This window comes from Zingiber officinale, chromosome 7A (genome assembly GCF_018446385.1).
Source record: "Zingiber officinale cultivar Zhangliang chromosome 7A, Zo_v1.1, whole genome shotgun sequence".
NCBI classification, from domain to species: Eukaryota; Viridiplantae; Streptophyta; class Magnoliopsida; order Zingiberales; family Zingiberaceae; genus Zingiber; species Zingiber officinale.
In genome coordinates, this window is record NC_055998.1 from 5,588,587 (window position 1) to 5,610,802 (window position 22,216).

Sequence of the window (22,216 nt, forward strand, 5' to 3'; positions counted from 1 at the left end):
TAGAAGATCAAGTTAAAGTCGAACCTAGACTCGAGTCAGATCCAACGGAGAAGCTTGCTGAATTAGGGGTTGCGCTCAAGGTTAGTAATATTTACCAAAACACCCTTGCTAGTAGTAGTTTAAAATATGCGACTGTTAATTTGGATATGTCTGAAAGTATATGTGAAAATAGTGTACATGACAATACTTGCAAAAATACCTCTAGGATATCTTCTGACAAAACAAATATAATTAATTTAGAAATAAAGAAAATATGAAAATAATTAATAAATCTAAAAATTTGAATTTAAACCTAAACAAATTTGAAAATTCAAACAAAAAAGATGACAAGGTCAATATTGATCTAGATAAAATTAATAAATTATTTAATCTAGACAATATTAATCTAGAAAATGCTATCCAAAACCAAGATAATTTAATTAATAAGAAATTAAACTCTAAAGATAAAACTAATCTAATAAATTCAATTAACCATATCAATTTAAAAGGCAAAGAAAATATAAGGATAAAATCAAACACTTTGATAAAATCAAAACGGAATTTAACAAACTTAAAATTAAATGTTAAAGATAACATATTAAACAAAAATAATCTAGAAATTTCAAAATTAACAATTAATAAAAAGCTAAAAGATAAACCGTTAAGAAAATATAATTCAAACAGTTTAGTTAATTCAAATTTAAAAATAAATAAAAACTTAAACTTTAAAAATAAGATATTAAAGAAATATAATTCAATTAACCCAATAAAATTGAAATTGAAAGAAAATTCAAATATTAAATACACTCTCTTAAAGAAAGATAATTTAACCAATTTAATTAATTCAAAATTAAAAACTTAAATTTAAATTACAAATTAAACATTACAACTTAACTAAAACCAACTCTAATTATACAAAAATCTTAAATTAAAGACCAATAATTCAGGGGAGGCTCCAGAATAGCTGGCACCTCCAAAACTAACCTACCCGACAGGGTAACCCTAACCAACCTACTCGACAGGGTAATTAGGACTAGTTAAAGAGGGTTCAAGTTTAACTTGAATCATGGTACTGGTGAAGTTTTTTGATGATAGTACGTTAGGGAAGCTTGGGCATCGCATGTCTAGAAAGATATGGCTTCAATCTGGTGCATTTGGCCAAGTGGAACCGACCGAAGCTACCTTTAAATGGATCATAACTAGTTAGACCAAGGTTTAGTACTAAGCTCCATGGATAGGACTATTCGGAAAATCTCGAAAGGTTGGTTACTTCTAATGACGTCCATGTGACTCACCAAGCTTAGAAGTTTATCCGAAGAATGTCTATTTGTTGAGACCAAAGCTAAACCTGAATCTAACACAAGTTAAACCAAACTCTGTAATAAAATCTAATTCATCTCACAAAATTATAAGATTCCCTGATTGATAATCTAGACCGGGTGAGATGAATAAGGATCAAATTAATTTTCAAATTAAATTAAAATTAATTAAAATTAAATTTCAAATTTTAAATTGAATTTCAAATTAAAATTAAATTTCAAATTTCAAATTTAATTTCAAATTAAAATTAAATTTCAAATTTAATTTCAAATTTCAAATTAAATTAAAATTAAATTTTGAATTTCAAATTAAAATTAAATTTTGAATTAATTAAAATTAAATTTCGAATTAAAACTAAATTAATTTTTAAAAAAAAATTTAACTTTAAAAATTATTTTAAAATTAAATTAAATTTAAAAAATTATTTTAAAACAAAAATTAACTTTAAAAAATATTTTTAAATTTAACTTTAAAAATTTTATATTTAACTTAAAAAATTTATTCTAAACTTAAAAATTATTTTAAAATATTTTCAAATTTTTAAAAAAATTATTTTAAAAACTCTTTTAAAAATCATTTTAAAAACTTTTAAAAATTATTTTAAAACATTTTAAAAATTATTTTAAAAAAACTCTTTTAAAAATCATTTAAAAAAAACCTTAAAAAAATCTTTTAAAAACTCTTTTAAAAATCATTTTAAAAACTTTAAAAAATTCTTTTAAAATTTATTTTAAACATTTTAAAATTTTTTAAAAAAACTCTTTTAAAAATCATTTTAAAAACTTTAAAAAATTCTTTTAAAAAATTATTTTAAAACATTTTAAAAATTATTTTTAAAACTCTTTTAAAAATCATTTTAAAAAAACTTTAAAAAATTCTTTTAAAAAATTTTGTTAAAACATTTTAAAAATTATTTTAAAAACTCTTTTAAAAATCATTTTAAAAACTTTAAAAAATTCTTTTAAAAATTATTTTAAAAACTCTTTTAAAAATCATCTTAAAAACTTTAAAAATTCTTTTAAAAATTCTTTTAAAACCTTTTAAAAATTATTGTTATTTTAAAAATTATTTTAACATAAAAATTATTTTAACTTAAAAATTATTTTAACTTAAAATTATTTTTATATAAAAATTATATTTTAAAAATTATTTTAACTTAAAAATTATTTCAAAAATTATTTTAAAAACTTTTAAAAATCATTTAAAAACTATTTTTAAAATCATTTTAAAACTATTTTAAAAATTATGTATCATTTTGAAAAATTCTTCTTATTTTTTCACTATAATAAAATTCTTTTAACTTAAAAAAATAGTAATAATGATAAATTATTTCTATAGACTATTTTCACTTTAAAAATTATTATTTTGACTTTAAACTCATTTTTAATCTTAAACATCATTTTAACCTTAAAATTATTTTTTAATTTAACTTAACTGAAAATTAGATTTTAAATTAAAACTCATTAAAACTTAATTTAAACATTACTTTTCAACTTAATTTAACCTAACTGAAAATTAAAACTTAAATTAAAACTTAAAAATTTAACTTAAACTTAAAACTTAAACCTAAATTAATCACTGATATTAATTTTAATCTAAAATCAAAACTGAATTGAACGTATATTAATTGTCATTAAATAATTATAAAAACATTTTAAAATCCTGTTTGAAATCCCTTAAAAATAATAATAATTATAATTCTTTTAAATTCATTTAAAACTTAGTCACCTAACTTAAAAACTTAAATTCTGTTAACTTTAACTTTAAACTTAATTATGTAATTAATAAGTAGAACTTAACTATTTAAGTTTAACTTTATTTGAGAACTAAGCTTGATTTGATTAGAACCTAGGTTTAACCTTAGTAAAAATATTAAAATTACTCGAAGTCATTTTTTTTCAACCTTTAAAATATTAATTATTTTTTGACTTAAATTGAACCTTACTTAACCTTGTTTAATAACGAGTTTAACTTCAAATTATTGCCAACTTTAAACTAAGTTAATCCAACTTAAAAGGAAGTAAATGAAAAGTTAAATTATAACTAACACCTTCATCAATTAATACAAAATTTAGGTTATATTAAATTATTGAATCAAGCAAAATTTAATCAATAAATTATTAATATTGATTAATTATTGAATTAATAACAACTTATCTTACTTAACATTATACTAAAGGTTAACTCATTTCAACTGAATCTAACGTTAATTACGTTTAGTCAAATTTAAATGAACAATTTTATAAAGATAATTATACAATCGCCTAAAACACTTAGGTACGAAAATATGTTACGGTTGTAAAATTTTATATTAAGGGGGAGTAATAAATAAGGAGGATTAATAAAGGAGTATCAAATTCAGGGGGAGGTTTTAATTATCTCCTTAAGTGTTATTTTTTAATCTTCTCTTTAAAATCTCTCTATAAAATTCTACCTCAATTTTTTTTCTACTTTGAATATATTTAGCAAATATTTTCAAAATTTTATGTCAGGTTCAGGGGGAGAAATAAAACTAATTCAGTTTTTCAAATCGAATTTTAAACTTAATTTTGAAAATCAAAGTTTAAAAATCAATTTTCAAAATCAACCTGTTTAAAATTGTGAAAAATTTCTTAAATCAACTCACAATTGTTTGTTTTAAATCACAAACTTTTTATCCTTTTTACTTAGTCCTAGAAAACTGAACTTTTCTAGTATTTTTCAATCAGTTTTGAAAAATAAAATTTTCAAACTCAGTCTTGGAATTTTTGAAAACTTATTTGAAAAGCATTTCAAAATTGAAACTTGTTTTGAAAATTTAAAATTTGATCTTGAAATTTAGAACTTATACACTTGTGTTTGAGATTTTGTTTATCTAAACTTAGCTATTTTTCTAAAATCTAAAAGCTAATGCTTTAAACAAGTTTTCAAAAGTTTAAACTCCCCCAGATTATCTTAACATTTTTTTACTGAAGTCTATGCTTACTTAATCCATGCTTATTTTTGATGAATGTCAAAGGGGGAGGATTAAGTGGTTAAGTTAGCTAAACCAGAATTGAAAATATAAACTAACTTAAAAACCCTTTAAATGCTTGTTTTTTTCTTGCATATGTTTTCACTAACTTAACCAGGTTGTCATTCCATCAAAAAGGGGGAGATTGTTGGTGCGGTTAGCACTAACGATTTAACCCAGGTTTTGATGAATGACAAATCAGGTTAAGTTAGTCTGTTGTTGTCTAACACTCTGATCGAGTGTGCAGGAGAAGCCCAGACAGGTCGACGGGCTGACCGGATGTCTGGCACGAAGCCCAGCTAGGTCGACGGGCTGACCGGATAGCTGGCGAGAAGTCCAAGCGGATCGACGGGCTGACCGGACGCTTGGCGAGAAGTCCAGCTAGGTCGACGGGCTGACCGGATAGCTGGCGAGAAGTCCAAGCGGGTCGACGGGCTGACCGGACGCTTGGCGAGAAGTCCAGCTAGGTCGATGGGCTGACCGGATAGCTGGCGAGAAGTCCAGACGGGTCGAAGGGCTGACCGGACGTCTAGCAGGTGAATAAAGGTAAGTCACTGGAAGGGAGTGACTATGAGGACGCGTTCCCAGGAAGGGAACATTAGGCGTCGATCCGGCTTAGATCCATTTCGGATGTCTAAGTCGAGATCGTGACTAGATTCCGGTCTCGGAAAGACGGAATCTAAGTCATACTCTTTGCTATTACTTTGTTGAACTTTAATTGTGCTAACAATCTGTTTTACAGGATATATATTTGCCTCCGGACTAACGTTTGTCTTGCAGGACGGATTCTGTGGGAAAACAGGGTCCGGGCGCCCGGGAGGCAAACTTTATCCTGATTGCGCGTCGCCACGTGAAGCTCATTGGTTGGACCTGCCATGTCTCACCAGGGCACCTGGAAGGGATCTGGGGCGCCCTGAGCTTCATATAAAAGAAAGGGCAAGGGTGGAGCTTCTGTATGAACTAAGAATCCAAGATCTGCTGCTCTGTGCTCTTGCGACGCCACAAAAAGCTTTCCGACTCAGTGCTGGTTTTGTTTTAATTCTATTGTCGGTATTTTCTTTATCTGTCAATTCTTGTACTTAACTCTGTAATATTCGAATTGATAGTGATTGCCCAACGAAAGTACTCACGGAGTACGGGCCTTCGAGTAGGAGTCGTCACAGGCTCCAAACGAAGTAAAATCAATTGTGTTCATTTACTTTTCCGCTGCGTACTTTTACACTCGAGTTTTCGAATCGATATTCACCCCCCCCCTCTATCGAACGATCACGGTCCTATAGAAACTAAGTGTAAACATGGTCAAATAAGAAGCAAAACAAAACCAAAAGATCCATAAGTCTTCGGGGTCTTCGGGGTCTTCAGGGGACCAGCAACTAGAAATCTCTCCTGACAGCATCATCCTGAAATATAACAACAATGGAGGCGGGGTGAGTCCAACACTCAGCAGGTACAATTGATATGCAAAGTAAGGAAATAACACCTAGCACTAATCATGCGTACAGTCTGCTGATAGAATAAAGGTAAATGCAAACCGAAGTAAAACAGGAGAGAAACTGTACTAACCAGGACCTGGGTATCAGGACAAACAGTCCGAGTCCTGTATGCATGTCAAACATCGGTATCCAAACAATATGCAGCATATAAATGCAGCAAACACAAACACAATCAATAAATGCATCATGCATATGATGCCAATGTCATGGTCACCCCTGACGTCAGTCAGCCAACTCACAACAAAAGTGGGACCAAGTGGCTAGGGCTGTGACGACCGTGCACTCTGCATCACTACCCCTGATGAGTGACCGAGTGAACGGGATGCTGTCGGAGTACACACATACTCCTACCCCAAATTATAAATGGGGGAGCGCAATGCTCTCATCTCCCGGTACACTATGACAGGGAGGGATCTCTAACGTGCTACACGCTGCGTTACACTACCCATGAGCGGACCAACGGAGCACCGGAAGAGCAAACTGACGTGCTACCACGCTGCGTCACGCTATCCATAAGCGTCACAACGGAGCACCGAACAGTGATGAAACTGGCGATGTGCTCGACAATAATGGAGCAATCTATCACACAGCATGAAATCATGCGAATGATGCATGACACTAAGCATGATAATATACTAAACCAATCTCTGGACATATAATGATGTGCACCATAGTGAATAAATCAGATCAAAGTACACTGATCAAATAAGGTATCAAACCTAGGTCCTAAACATGGTGAAGCATGGTTATATCACTACCCCTATGAGCATGTGTAATCAGGTACATAACGACACGAAATGCAAAACAAACAATCAATCAAGCAGGTAACAGGTAATCGGGTAGTGATTAACCGAAATAAATGAGGAACATAATTAATGCAACTTGTTAATTTCACTACTAAGCATATCAAAGACAATAAGTCAAAAGTACCCGCCTCCAATCGAAATAAGATCAATCAGGTCCAACTCGGACGTCGAGATGCTCGTCTCGAATCAAAGTCCTGTAATAAATCGTATAGTTTAGCTAAGTTAACTATAAACAAATAACTAAACAATTTCCAAATCCACCAACCATCTAGGGTTAGCTTCATTAACCCTAATTATACCTTTAGATTTATTCCAAATCTAAATTAACAACTATTGCTAACATATCTAGCAATCATCTACAACGGAGACCAATTCCTACACTATACCTCAACCACAGTCGTTGTGGCTCAATAGCAAAAATCGTTGTTGCTGGACCTAGAGTGGGCTGCTGGACTAAAGGTCCTCCACAGCCAAGACCTCCTGTTGAAACTTCACTGCCGGAATTCAAGAAAAGATTCACTGATCAAACCAGACAACCAACATCTAAAATTAGTGAACAGATGAACTCCAAAGAAGGAATACCACTACAATCCCGCAACAAAAACACAATCTCCCTTACCTCTTCGTTCACAGCTAGGGCAGATAACAATGAAGACAGAACCACTGTGAAAAGCAAAACTAGGGCACGACACTGGTGAGGAAGATCCCTGCGATCGCCGGCTGCTCAAGCAAGGAACAAGGCGGTGGTCAGCAGTGGCGTCGGAGCCGACTAGGGCACTCGAGATGGAGGAAAGCTTGGCTCTGATGTGAGGTGATCGGAGATAGGGCTCGCGGTGGCCGGCTGTGGTGGCGGCGCGAGATGCTAGGGCAGAGGCGTCGGGGATGGAAAGAAAAAGAGAAAAAATGGAAGCTCACGGCTCGCTAGGGCACAAGGTCACTCGGCTGTGGAGAGGAAGAAAAGAAAGACAAAGGAGAGGAGAAGTGGCTGAGAGATTTCAGGTTTGGCGAGGAAGAAACCGCCGACTTCGGTTAGGGCTTCGGCGTCGCAGGGGAAATCGGGAGGAAAGGCAATGGTTCGGCGTGAGAAAAGAAAAGAAAACAAAATAAAGAAAATAAAAGAAAAAGGAAATGTAATTATAAACATTTCCTCGCTTAAATGGGGTAGCCTAAACAGGCTTTTCCGGGCCCCGTTTTTGTCCCCGTTAACTCGTCCATACGAGCTCTGAAAAATTCTCGAAAATTTTCCAAAAATTACGAAAAATTCCCTTATTAATATTCGCCTATTTTCCGGTATTTTACATATGATGATACTATTCATCAAACCTCGTGTACAAATACTCCTGAACAAAATGACGTGGCTGAATGGAAACATAGACATCTTGTTGAAAGAGCCCGTTCATTTTTATTGTCTATCAGTGTTCCTAGTGTCTTTTGGGGGGAAGCAATCCTTACTGCTGCTCATGTCATTAATAGAATTACAACCTCACACAATTCAGATTTGTCACCTTTTGAAAAATTGTATGAGTATGCTCTTGTCTATTCCTCTTTGCATATTCTTTGTTGTATTTGTCCTTCGTCCACATGCAAAGCGTAATAAGTTAGCCTCTTGGTCTATTCTTTGTCTTTCTGACTTATGGTGTTAGTCAAAAAGTATATCGTTGCTTTGCTCTCATTAGTCAAAAATTGTATGTCTCTCGTCATGTTGTGTTTCTTGAGAATATTTCATTCTTTTTTATTTTGGCTAGTTTGCATAATATGACAAAGTCAGATATGTTTTGTATTGATCCTTTCAATACCGATACTGAGGAAGATTCACCCACAAATCCTACTAGTAGTTCAACTGAATCTGGTACTTTGGTTCCCGAGATATCCGCTCCACATGTTCCTCCTTCTGTCACTATCCAATTATCTCCTAAGGTTGCAGATGATCCTTCTCTCCACCGTCGTCAATCCACTCATGTTCGTAAGTCTACTAAACTATCAGGTTTTACTTACTCTTGTTATTCTCATTCTTTTGCTTCATTTGTTGCATCTATTCATTATCTTTCTAAGCCTGAATCCTATAGAGAAGTTGTTTGTAATCCACTTTAGTAGAGTGTTATGGTTGAGGAACTAACTGCTTTGCATCAGAGTCATACATGGGATTTTGTTCCATTGCCACCAGGAAAACATACTATTGGTTCTCATTAGGTATATGATCCTGTCTGAGAAGCTGGACACGACGGAGATCCGGAAGAAAGAAACCCACCGTGCGGATGAAGAACGACGTACGCCGAATGCCGATCCGAGAAACCCAAAGCGGATCGAGAAGCAGTAGAGTCACCCGAGGTTTCTTCGTATCGAGATCTGATGATGAAAAAGAAAGCCAAATCTGAAGAGAAGAAACCCAGATTCAAAGCTCCCCAAGCTGCCTGCACACAAGAGAACAACCAACACTACCGTCAGTGACCTAAGACCGGGGTGGGAATTCCTGGCTAGGCCCTCCGACGCTCAAGTCAGTGATCTCTTTTTGGTGTGTAAGAAGGAGGAAGAAGATGAACAGTAGTTGGAAAAATAGGGTTCTCAATGTGTGTAATGATATGAACTTGTCAACTTACCTTGCCAATGGAGAGGATTCCCCTTTTTATACCACTTCATATAACCTCCATAGTCATGAAGTGGGCCCTGGTTTGTTATACTTCGTTATGAGATGACGTCAGTTGTGTACTTGTGGTAGATGATATTTAAGAAATCTTTTTTGTACCCCAGATATACCTTCTTTGTCGTTTAGTACCTGCAAAATAATCTGGAAGCATACTTCCCGCCAAAATATATAACACCTGTCATGCATTTACATATTACAGATATCCTTGTTAATTATCTTCTTTGAAATATTCATTCATGATCCTTTCTCATGCAGCTTCATGCAGTTTCTATTTACATCCTTTTTATATTAATAAACTGCATTTTATCCAGTATATTTCCAAGGTATTGATCGACCGACCCGTACTGGCTCTCCCCTTGAAGGTATGTCCCGACCGATATTAGCCTACCTTTATCCTGAAGTTATGTCCCGGCCGATATTAGCCTACCTTCATCCTGAAGGTATGCCCGGCCGATATTAGCCTACTCCATTTAGAGTATATATATCTTTCCCTTGGGAGATGTATTTCAGTCGATATGAGCTTACCTCCCATATCTCGGTCGATATAGGCTTACCTCCTATCGGGATATGTCCCGGCCGATATTAGCCTACCTTCATCCTGAAGGTATGTCCCGGCCGATATTAGCCTACCTTTGTCCTGAAGTTATATCCCGGCCGATATTAGCCTACTTTAGTCCTGAAGTTATGGCCCGACCGATATTAGCCTACCCTCATCCTGAAGGTATGTCCCGGACGATATTAGCCTACTCCTATTTAGAGTATATATATCTTTCCCTTGGGAGGCGTATTTCGGTCGATATAGGCTTACCTCCTATATCCAGGTCGATATAGGCTTACCTTCTATCGGGGTATGTCCTGGCCGATATTAGCCTACCTTCATCCTAAAGGTATGTCCGGCCGATATTAGCCTACCTTTGTCCTGAAGTTATATCCCGGCCGATATTAGCCTACCTTCGTCCTGAAGTTATGGCCCGGCCGATATTAGCCTATCACTTTTGCTTTTCCTTCCTCCTTTTCTTTCCTCATCAGGAGACCCACAAAACCTAACCCATATCACTAACCTTCCCTTCAAGTCTAGTCGAAGGAGGTGTAGACGACTGTTGGTTGCTACTCGGAAAACCTAGAGGTTCCACTGTACAAAAATTTTGTACAAAGGTCTAAACCTTTTTCCTAGCTACCATGTGTTCTTTTAAATTAAATTTTGGATCGCCTGCGGAACTTAACACGTTTGATCCAAAACTTAATCTATTCGTTCTTTTAGGTTTTGACTTGGGTCTCCTGCGGAACTTAACTCGTTCGACCCAAATCACCTTAAGTTATTAATTCCATTAAATATTAATTTCCATAATTGGTTCCTAGTACTGACGTGGCGAGGCACATGACCTTCTTGGATATGGGAGCAACTACCACCGACTAGACAAAACCTTTTATGGAAAGCTAATATTTAATTTCCTAAAATAATTTTAGGTTAACCGAAAAGAACAATCAAATCACAAGGAAAAAAACAAAAGAACACAACATCGAAAAATATATTTGAAACACTAGAATCGTAAACCTCTTGTATTTGGTATTATTTCCATAAATAACTAGTATGATGCGGAAAGGAAAAATTACTAGTTATACCTTCTAGAAAGACCTCTTGATCTTCTACCGTATTCCTCTTCTAACCTCGGATGTTGTGTGGGCAACGATCTTCCGAGATGAGAACCACCAAGCACCTTCTTCTTCCTTACAAGTTTCGGCCATCAAAACTTCTCCTAGGATGAAGAGGTTCGGCCACCACCACCATGCTCCAAGGGATGCTAGAAAAGAGGCTTCTTTTCTCTCCTTCTTCTCCTTCTTAGATCCGGCCACCAAAGCTATCTCCACCATGAGAAGGTTTCGGCCACACAAAGGAGAGGAGAGGAAAGAAAGGGTCGGCCACACCCAAGGAAGAAAAGAGGGAGAAAAATAATAGAGTTGTTGTTACATGAAGGCACCTCTACCCCTTCTTTTATAATCCTTGGTCTTGGCAAATAAGGAAATTTAAATAAAAACTTCCTTAATTCTTTTGCCATGAAAAGGAAAATTTATTTAATTAAAAATAATTTTTCTCATCTCAATTTACAATGGCCGGCCATTATACAAATCTCCAAGCAAATAAAATTTTAAACACAAATTAAAACTTCCTTATTTGCTTCCAGAAATTTATAAATTTTTTCCAATAATTTAATCCCTTCATGATTGGTTTATAAAAAGGAAATTTAATAAATTAAAATCTTTCTTTTAAACATGTGGATAAAAAGAAAGTTATCTCTAAAAATTAAAATCTCTTTTAATCTACAAATAAGGAAAGATATCAAATCTTTTCTCAATCTTTTGTAGAAACTAATAAAAGAGAATTATTAATTTTTAAACTTTCTTTTAAATCATGAACATGGTTAAAAAGGAAAGTTTTCTTAAAATTTAAAATCCTCCTTTAATCAACAAATAAGGAAAGATTTCAAATTTTAAACTCTCTTTTAAACATGTAGATGATTTACAAATAAGGAAAGTTTTTACCAAAAATTAAAACCATCCTTTTAAACTACAAATAAGGAAAGAGATTAATCTCTTCTCTTAATCTTTTGTAGAAAACTATAAAAGGAAATTTTTAATTTTTAAACTCTCTTTTAAAATCATGATATCCACATAAGAAATAATTTTAATAAAAATCCTTTTTAATATTCTAGTGGCCAGCCACCTAAGCTTGGGACCCAAGCTTTGGCCGGCCACCTACATGGCTCATCCACTTGGTCTTGGCTGGCCCTAGCTTGGGTTCCAAGCTAGCTTGGCCGGCCCCATTGGATGGGTAAGAAGGTGGGTATGCGGTGGGTATAAATCTCTATATACTAGAGGCTACGATAGGGACCGAGAGGAGGAATTGGTTTTGGTCTCCCGATGAAATTAAGCATCCCGTGTTCGCCCCGAACACACAACTTAACTTCATCAATAATAATTCATTCCACTAAAGAACTATTATTGAACTACCGCACCAATCCCAAATTACATTTTGGGCTCCTTATTATGAGTGTGTTAGTCTCCCTGTGTTTAAGATAACAAATGTCCACTAATTAAGTTACTGACAACTCGCTTAATTAATATCTAGCTCCAAGAGTAGTACCACTCAACTTCATCGTCATGTCGGACTAAGTCCACCTGCAGGGTTTAACATGACAATCCTTATGAGCTCCTCTTGGGGACATTCTCAACCTAGATCACTATGACACAGTTTCCTTCTATAATTAACAACACACACTATAAGTGATATCATTTCCCAACTTATCGGGCTTATTGATTTATCGAACTAAATCTCACCCATTGATAAATTAAAGAAATAAATATCAAATATATGTGCTTGTTATTATATTAGAATTAAGAGCACACACTTCCATAATAACTGAGGTCTTTGTTCCTTTATAAAGTCAGTATAAAAGGAACGACCTCAAATGGTCCTACTCAATACACTCTAAGTGTACTAGTGTAATTATATAGTTAAGATAAACTAATACTTAATTACACTACGACCTTCCAATGGTTTGTTCCTTTCCATCTTGGTCGTGAGCTACTGTTTATAATTTATAAGGAACCGATAACATGATCTTCTGTATGTGACACCACACACCATGTTATCTATAATATAAATTAATTGAGCAACTACATTTATCATAAATGTAGACATTTGACCAATGTGATTCTTATTTCTAGATAAATGTTTATACCAAAAGCTAGGCTTTTAGTATACACTCTAACAACGATTGACTAGACATAAGTATGGTCTTGTCTTTTCCTACCTGTGACTCTGCTCCAGATTTTGAAATGACCTCACAGATTTTGTGTACCACTGTTTCTCTAAACCAAGTATAGTGATCCTGTGAGCTTTTTGCTTCTTTAAATAGGCTTACAGCCTTCTCTTCATCCGCCACTCCTTTCAGTTCTTTTCCTTCCTTGTCATCTCTTATTGCTAAGGTTATGGTCTTGGATCCTCCCCTTTGGGGGCGACTTTTGTTGGACCAGGTGAGATCTATATATGAGTTTATTGGAATTTTTGCTCCAACTACCTCTGAGGTTCAAGGGATTGTCTTAAGAGATGGAGCCTCATCATTCATATTTTTCATCCAAAGATGTCGATGCTCTGAAGGACTCAAGAAACTTCAGAGAGATTTTTGCTACTCATAGAGGGGCAGCCAAATGACCTAAGGGTGTTGTGTAGAGGGCACAGCACATGTTACCCTTGGGCTATACTTGGTTGCTTCACTTGCCGAGCTCAGACGGCTTGAGAGGGGAAGTGGTTTTTACATTTATTTTTCCATCATGGAATGAATAAATGTTTCCCTGTCTCATTGCCCTTGAGCTTTTCTGTTTTTATTGCTTTCTTCATCCCGGGCAAAACATTGCCACTTGTGCGCCTTGACAAGCTCGGACGGAGTGAGATATTTCCATCTCTGCTCCATGGTAAGTTGAATCCAGTGGGACTGAAATTTTCTGAGCGTTCTAAGAGCTTATGTTTGTAATATTTGTTATCTATCTGAGGTCTACTGTTCTGAGGGGAAATGTGATGTGGTGTACTTCGCTCAGATTCTAAGTGTAAAAATAAATTTTTGTATCAAATTAAATGGTTCTATTGAATCCTTCTGTGATTTACCAGATTAAATGTGATATGGCATTCATCGTTCCTTGGTGTATCTTGTGTGTTATTTCTCATAGCTAAGGCTATATTAACTATTGGGATATCTTCACATTATAACTAATGTTATACCAGCCAATATTGTCTTATTGATCACAATCAACACTATACTTATCTAGCATAATCATAGTTATATCAGTATAAAACTGCTTTATTAGTTTGTATTCTATAAGGATATTAATTTAAAAGTTGTCACTCGCCTAAATCTCCATCCTTAAATATTTTTGTCTTTAGCCTGAGTTTAGTCAAAAGTTTAGTCCTTTTTATTTTATTATACCCAGTTATTCACGTCTTCTTTCGAAGCTTCCTAGCTAGTGATTGGTTCTTCTTCAGGTGAGAGAATGTTGAAAATGTACCCCGAGACGCTACCAACCCCAGCGTGATCCGACCTGTCACTTCTGATATAAATGTTTTTATGATGGTATGACACGCACTTTTTCTGACCGCCACGTCACGTGGGTCTTCTGCCTTTCTATTGTGATCCTCCGCGCCTGCTGCAAAAATGTTTTGATCTAACGACGGTTGTGTGTCTTCCAAATCCTAAACCCTTCGTCTCCTTTTAAACCTTGTCCTTTCTTTTTCCTTCTCTAGAGTTCTTTTCTATTCAACAGACCGATCGTGAGATCCATTCTATCTGCCTTTACTGCGGGAGCTCAAGGGGAAATTCAGCAATTAAGAGAAGAGAGTTACTTATCTCATGACCCACCTCCTAATTTCTTAAATAAGCGCAAACTAATTGAAAACAAACCTCATGATCTGTATCCTAGGTTGACTCTAACTTAGATTCAAGTTATTGGGATTCTCTAATGATAAGCTCGTGTAACTTTGATTATACCTTTTGGGTTGTGAATCTTACTCTTTCTCAGGATAACTATCTGTTTTCTGTAAATGTACCTAATGTTATTTGGTTTACCATAACGCGACATTTCCCTACGGGTATTCTCTTAATGATCGATCGGTATATATTAAGATTGCTAAATACCGCCCGATGTTTTATAGCTTAATTATGTCTCGCCCGATTGGACATATTTCTATCATGGTATTCCTAATATTGGTCGATCTTTTTTTGATTGATCGGCTTACCCTCACTAGCTACCTATTCTGTATGAATGTGTTCGATGTTGCTTGGTTTGTCATCATACCCTTTTTCCTGATAGCTCGTCTCTTAGTGACTGGTCGATATATATTAGGATCAATAAATATCGCTCGATATTTCATAGTTTAGTCATATTTCGCCTGACTTAACACAGTTTTATTATGCTATTCTTAATATTGGTCAATTTTATTTTACTCGGCCGGTTTACCTTTGTGTCTTCATATGTCTTTTTCCACATAGTAATTGGTTCTCACGAGGGTTTATTATAGTGTATATTATTTGCCTTTTTATAATAAGCCTTTGTTCAATATATTTTGAGTGATCTTTATCTCGGCCGATTTATCAAAAACGTCCGATTTTTATCTATGGATCTCGTCTATTAAATACTATCTGACGTTCAACTTTCATTTTATTACACCCACGCCTTAAACTTACAGTTATTATACTAATTTCTATCTGTCCTTGTCAGGGTTTCCTAAGAGTATTTCTAAGGAAACTCACACCTTTTCCTAGGTAGCTTTTTTAACTTTACTTCTTTCTCTTGATTTTATTGTTTAATATTATTACTTATTTATGACGATTGATACTCCAAACACCTTTTACTCTCCTTTTTTCTCTTTTGCCGTTTCAGCTTAGGGGTTTTAGCACAAGGCAAAAAAGAGAGATAAGGGTTTACGAAGTTTTATCTTTCGTCTTCTTGCTTGATTCCTTTTTATGTGATTGCTTCTCCCTATGGCGGTTTCTCCTCCTGCGTGGTTTCTCTCATGCTCTTCCGACCTCATAGATACAGAAGAAGTGGACTATAGGCAACCTATGATTTTCCTTCCTATATCATCCGTCCCGCTCCTCATGAGGGTCCACATCTTCCCCCCTTAGGATGTATCTCCATCTTCAGGGACCAAGTCTTACAAGGTTTTAGATTTCCCCTTCATCCTTTTTCTGCAATGTCAGCCGCTATTTTGATATCCCGCTTAACCAGTTTGTCCCTCAATCTTTTTCTATTCTAATGGGTTTTATTGGGGTATCAAAACTGTTGGATTTCCCCTTGTCTCCCCATCTTTTTCATCACTTCTTCATTCCTCAACGAGTAGATGTTGGCGTTTTCAAGTTCCAGTCTCGTCCCAAGGCCATTCTGTTTAACCGCATTCCTCCTCAAGGTGAATGGTATCGTAAATTTTTCTACATGCATCTCCCTCCGTTTCCTATTCAATGGATACATGATTTACCTCCGCTTCCTAACACCCACGATCTTCTTAATGATCCCTCTGTTGTTTCTGCTCTACCCAAACTGCGAGGAGCAAAATTCAGTTTGCCACATCTAATCGAATAGGGCTTGATGTTTCCCTTCGAAATAGGCAACATTGACACTCCTTTGGATAGTTCCTTTGGTGAGTATAATTATTTCACTCCGCCTCTGCTGATTAGCATATCTCTTTGATAATGATGTTTATCCTCTGTATTTCAGCCGATGCTCTTCTTCCAGCTTTTATGTACAAGAATTCCGCTATGACTAAATCTTTCGTCAATAATCTTGGAGAAAAATGGTTATTTGCTCGCCGATCCGATCCTAATCCCTCCACTTTGGGCTTTCTTTCCGAAGAAGAACGACGGGCAGAGGTTGTTGCACTCCTGGAAGAGGAGGAAGAAGAGCCTTTTGTTACCTTAGTTAAGAAGCCAAATCTCACTAAGGACTCTCCCTTCGGCGATTTCTTTGGCACTTTTGTGCAAGCTCCTCTTGTTCCGGCGCCTATTTCTTTTGAGAGAGGTAAGGCACCGATAACTCCCACCCATATTATATCCAATCCTACTCTTAGGATGATGAGGCCCGGTCTACTTATCCCTTCTTCTTCTATTATTTCAGCTCCTTCTACTTCTGAGATGGCTGTTGTCCCTCCCGTGTCTTCTGCATCCTTGGCATTGGCCTTCCCTCCCTTGGCTTCTAGGCCTCGAACAAAACGGACACCCTGCCGGCGATCATTTCCAGGTGTCGGTCCTTCAACTGTCAGTGTTCCCACCATTGTAACAACCCTTCCTACACTGTTACCTTCTATTCCATCTAGTTCCTCCCCTGCTCCTCCTGCTTCTACTATCCCTTTTCCTTCTATTGCATCCTCTTCTTCTCCACCTCTTGCTTCCTCTCTCACCCGTCCTTTATTTACACTGGCTGCGGGCTTACCTTCTCAATTGGGACAGCCCTCTAGTCCACCTAGCTATGGCACTTTGCAACTACAAGGTTTACTGGTCGAATCTTGGATGCAGGGTTATGAGCAACTAAGAGGTCTTAGTCTCCCACATCGAGCTGATCGCCATAGTCGTCAGGCAGTGGCTGTAAATATTTCTGGTTTTATGTTATCAACCTTGTATCTTCATTTTTAGCTTACATTGTCCTCTTGTTTAGTTTCTTGCCACAAGTCTACATATCAACCAACTACTCACAGCTAAGGATCATGAGAACAATAAGTTGAAAGCTCAACTGGAGACATTGAAGTCTGCTTCGCCTTCTTCTAACAATGATATGGCTCAGTTGCAGGAGAAGGTGGCCTTGCAAAATCAACAACTGGTAACCTTGAAACAAGAATTGGAGGAATGTCAACAAATGTTGAAAGACAAAGAGCTTGCTAGAAGGACGTTAGAATTACAGGTGGATAGGTTACACTGTGGTCTTCGACTAGAGATTGCTTTGAAAGAGAAAGCTCTCTCAGATGCTTATCAAAAAAGTCTTATTTTAGAGAAAGTAGAGAAGCTCCATAATGTCTATCTTTCTGATCAAGCTCAGGACTTAGCCTCTCATGATTTCATTCTCCTACAGGAATAAGAGCAGAGAAAAGCCCAAGAGGTTGAATTATCACTGCTTCAGAAGGAATTGGAGCAGCTTAAATCAGAGAAAGATGCCTTGCAAGATCAGAACGCGAGATTACAAACTGATTTTCAAAATTACAAGGACCAAGAGGAAAGCCGGTGGGAAGAATGGCGTCAGACTTATTTGAAGTCTTCAGCCTTTGCTCGGGAATTCATTCGTAGGATAGTAGGTGCTCTAAACCATTCTGTATCGAGAGTTTTTCAACAATTAAGAGAGGGTGGTTACCTACCCAAAGAACCTCCCCTTTCTTTCATAAATCGCCGCAGGCTTAACGAAGAACTGCCCGCGGATTTAAAAGGCCCTTTTCCGAATGTTTAAAGAGATCATTTATAAAAGACTTGCACTATAGGAACTGCTAATGAAAAGAAAAGTGTGATTAAAGCTGTATAACTAAGTGCTTGCAGTACATAAGAAAATTTTGATACTTACTTGCTTCTTTATCATGCTGATTTGAGAATACCCCTTCTGAAATACTTTTGAATATTGAGTATAAACTTTATTCGAGAATTCCCGGCTTATCTCTTAAAGTTAATCTTTGTCCTGATGAATTTTTCTGCAGACAACATCCGGTATACTTCATAATTCCAAAATAATGCATAATTTAAATTGATCTCTAGATAAAGAGCTGTGTAAAATTTCTGAGTTCCGAGCTGAACATATCATTCCAGGCAAATTTTTAAATAAAGACTTCTAAATGGATAGACCTCCAAATGAATAATGTATCATATATATAGCACCCCTTTTGAATTCCAGCCTCATGTCCGTATAATCTCGGTGAATTAGGTCTTGAATTTATAAGATCTCTTAATGGTGATTTGTGATGGGTTAGAAGACCCGTTCGAGTTACTTCATAGAATTTCCCGATCGATTTTTGCTTCTGAGATGGTTTAGAGTCTCTGGTTCCTCCTATGAAGACCCGACCGAGTTATTTCATAGAATTTCCCGATTGACTTTTGCTTCTGAGATGGTTTAAAGTCTCCGGTTCCTCCTATGAAGACCCGACCGAGTTACTTCATAGAATTTCCCGATCGACTTTTGCTTCTGAGATGGTTTAGAGTCTCCGGTTCCTCCTATGAAGACCCGACCGAGTTACTTCATAGAATTTCCCGATCGACTTTTGCTTCTGAGATGGTTTAGAGTCTCCGGTTCCTCCTATGAAGACCCGACCGAGTTACTTCATAGAATTTCCCGATCGACTTTTGCTTCTGAGATGGTTTAGAGTCTCGGTTCCTCCTATGAAGACCGAGTTACTTCATAGAATTTCCCGATCGACTTTGCTTCGAGATGGTTTAGAGTCTCCGGTTCCTCCTGAGACCGACCGAGTTACTTCATAGAATTTCCCGATCGACTTTTGCTTCGAGATGGTTTAGAGTCTCGGTTCCTCCTATGAAGACTCGTTACTTCATAGAATTTCCCGATCGACTTTTGCTTCTAAGATGGTTTAGAGTATCCGGTTCCTCCTATGAAGACCCGATCGAGTTACTTCATAGAATTTCCCGATCGATTTTGCTTCGAGATGGTTTAGAGTCTCGGTTCCTCCTATGAAGACCCCCGAGTTACTTCATAGAATTTCCGATCGACTTTTGCTTACGAGATGGTTTAGAGTCTCGGTTCCTCCTATGAAGACCCGGCCGAGTTACTTCATAGAATTTCCCGATCGACTTTTGCTTCGAGATGGTTTAGAGTCTCCGGTTCCTCCTATGAAGACCCGACCGAGTTACTTTCCCGATCGACTTTTGCTTCTGAGATGGTTTAGAGTCTCCAGTTCCTCCTATGAAGACCCGACCGAGTTACTTCATAGAATTTCCCGATCGACTTTTGCTTCTGAGATGGTTTAGAGTCTCCGGTTCCTCCTATGAAGACTCGACCGAGTTACTTCATAGAATTTCCCGATCGACTTTTGCTTCTGAGATGGTTTAGAGTCTCCGGTTCCTCCTATGAAGACTCGACCGAGTTACTTCATAGAATTTCCCGATCGACTTTTGCTTCTGAGATGGTTTAGAGTCTTCGGTTCCTCCTATGAAGACCCGACCGAGTTACTTCATAGAATTTCCCAATCGACTTGTAGTCTATGTAAAAATATGACTCTTGTACTAACCTCTTGACAGTTTTTAAGGTTTCTTGACTTTGAGGGGAGCTAAATAGGCCTTTTGGGATTTCCTTCTATTGATTGCTCGAAATAGAAAATGAAGGTTCTCTGGATATTTATCAATCTGTATGAACCATACTTATTTCCAGTGATGATATCTGTCTTGCCTGGCTTTCATTAAAAGAAGTAGGGTACATAAACTGTAGGTATATTTGTCCTCAGTTCACCAGGGACTTCAAATAATTATGAACACTTTCTTAAATGGTATGATCTGGTCAGGTTCGATAAGGTTGTAAATGATTAGTGCTCCAAGGGCGTTCCAAAATTCTTCCTTCAGCATCTTGAAGATAATATGAGCCTGATTCGAGCTTTTCTACCACTTTGTAAGGTCCTCCCCATTGTGGTGCCAGCTTACTAACATCTCCAACAGGTTTAATTCGTTTCCATACCAAATCCCCCACTTGGAAAAATCTGGGTATCACTCTCTTGTTATAGTTTTGCCTCATCCGCTGTCGATATGATACAAGACGGGTAGCAGCTTTATCTCTTATTTCCTCTATCAAATCTAGCTCCATAAGTCATCGACCTTCATTGTCCTCATCATATAATCGTCGTCTATCAGACTCTACCCCCACCTCGATGGGAATTATTGCTTCTTCTCCATAAACTAACTGAAAAGGCGTGATTCCTGTAGCTTCCCGGGGTGTAGTGTAGTGAGCCCAAAGAACACTAGGTAATTCATCTACCCAGCTACCTCCAACATGATCCAATTTGGTTTTTAGACCTCTAATAATCTCCCTATTAGTTACCTCTGCTTAACCATTGCTTTGTGGGTAAGCTACAGAAGTGAAGGCCTGAATAATGTCGTAACTGTTGCACCAATCTAAAATCCTATCACCTTGGAATTGCCTTCCATTATCAGAGACCAATTTATGAGGAATGCCAAATCTGCAGATTATATTTTTCCATAAAAATTTAATAATTGCATTTTCAGTAATTCGAGCAAGTGGTTCTGCCTCCACCCATTTAGAAAAATAATCCACCGCTACCAATAAGAATTTTCTCTGTGCAGCTGCCATAGGAAATGGTCCTACTATGTCCATGCCCCACTGATCAAAGGGACATGCAACTATAGAGGTTCTCAATAGATGTGTAGGATGATGTGGGATATTTTGATGTTTTTGACAAGAAACACAAGTTCTCACCAGCTTGTTAGCATCTTCATGTAAAGTGGGCCAAAAATATCCTGCTAACAGAATTTTATGAGTCAAAGATCTTCCCCCTATATGACTACCACACGAACCTTGATGAACTTCTCGTAAAATAAACTGTATATCTTCTGTGTCAATACATTTAAGCAAAGGTCTGGAAAAAGCCCTTTTATATAACTGTTCTCCCACCATAGTGTATTGAGCGGCCCTCTTCTTAAATACTCTTGCATGTTCTACATCACTAGGAAGAATACCTTGCTGCAAGTATAATATGATCTGAGCCCTCCAATCGCTTTGAATCTCTGCTTCAGCATGTCTTTCAATACAAGATACTAACAGAGTTTGTTCCACGGGCCTATCTAAACTCCATGGTACTATAGCAGAAGCCAATTTAGCCAATTCATTTGCTACTTGATTTTCAGATCTAGGAACCTTTTGTATATTTACTTCTTGAAACTGGGACTTCAACTTATCAAACGCTTCAGCATATAGCTTAAGCCTATCATTATTGATTTCAAAATTACCTGATAGTTGTTGAGCTGCTAATTGAGAATCGGAATAGATAAGGACTCGAGCTGCCCCTATATGCCGAGCAGCTTGCAAGCCGGCTATTAAGGCTTCATATTCTGCTTCGTTATTGGTAGCTCTGTAATTCAATCTGATGGAGAGTTGCAGTCTGTCTTCCCTTGGTGATATAAGAAGAACACCAATTCCGCTACCTTGTCTAGTTGAAGAACCATCTACATAAACCTTCCAGGTGTTTTCTTCCTCGGGGCCTTGAACTTCTATGATGAAGTCTGCTAGAGCTTGTGCCTTGATGGCCGAACGAGGTTGATATTGGATGTCATATTCCCCAAGTTCAGTTGTCCATTTGATCAGCCGTCCTGATGCCTCTGGGTTGAGTAACACTCGCCCAAGAGTGCTGTTAGTTAATACAATAATCTCATGTGCTAAGAAATATTGGCACAACCTCCGAGCAGTCAATGCTAGGGCGTAAGCTAATTTCTCTAGTGTAGTGTAT

The 22,216-nt window shown here is 36.6% G+C and overlaps 1 protein-coding gene across 1 annotated transcript; it reads right to left on the reverse strand.

The window, feature by feature from the left end:
* Positions 1-6,942: 6,942 nt before the first annotated feature.
* LOC121999172 lies at positions 6,943-17,053 on the reverse strand. The gene is made up of 4 exons (XM_042553890.1): positions 16,907-17,053; positions 8,839-9,001; positions 7,210-7,500; positions 6,943-7,109 (listed from the first exon to the last, which is right to left on the reverse strand). Exons 1-4 carry the CDS (start codon positions 17,051-17,053, stop codon positions 6,943-6,945), a joined length of 768 nt encoding a protein of 255 aa, XP_042409824.1.
* Positions 17,054-22,216: the final 5,163 nt, after the last annotated feature.

Excerpts from the sequence above, each read along its gene's own strand:
- LOC121999172 (XM_042553890.1), bottom strand. The coding sequence starts at position 17,053 with ATGGTGGGAACACTGACAGTTGAAGGACCGACACCTGGAAATGATCGC. Across the intron at positions 7,501-8,838 it reads CGTCGTTCTTCATCCGCACG|CTTCCATTTTTTCTCTTTTT; the intron begins GTGGGTTTCTTT and ends GCGAGCCGTGAG. Across the intron at positions 7,110-7,209 it reads CCCTAGCTGTGAACGAAGAG|TGAATCTTTTCTTGAATTCC; the intron begins GTAAGGGAGATT and ends TGGTTTGATCAG.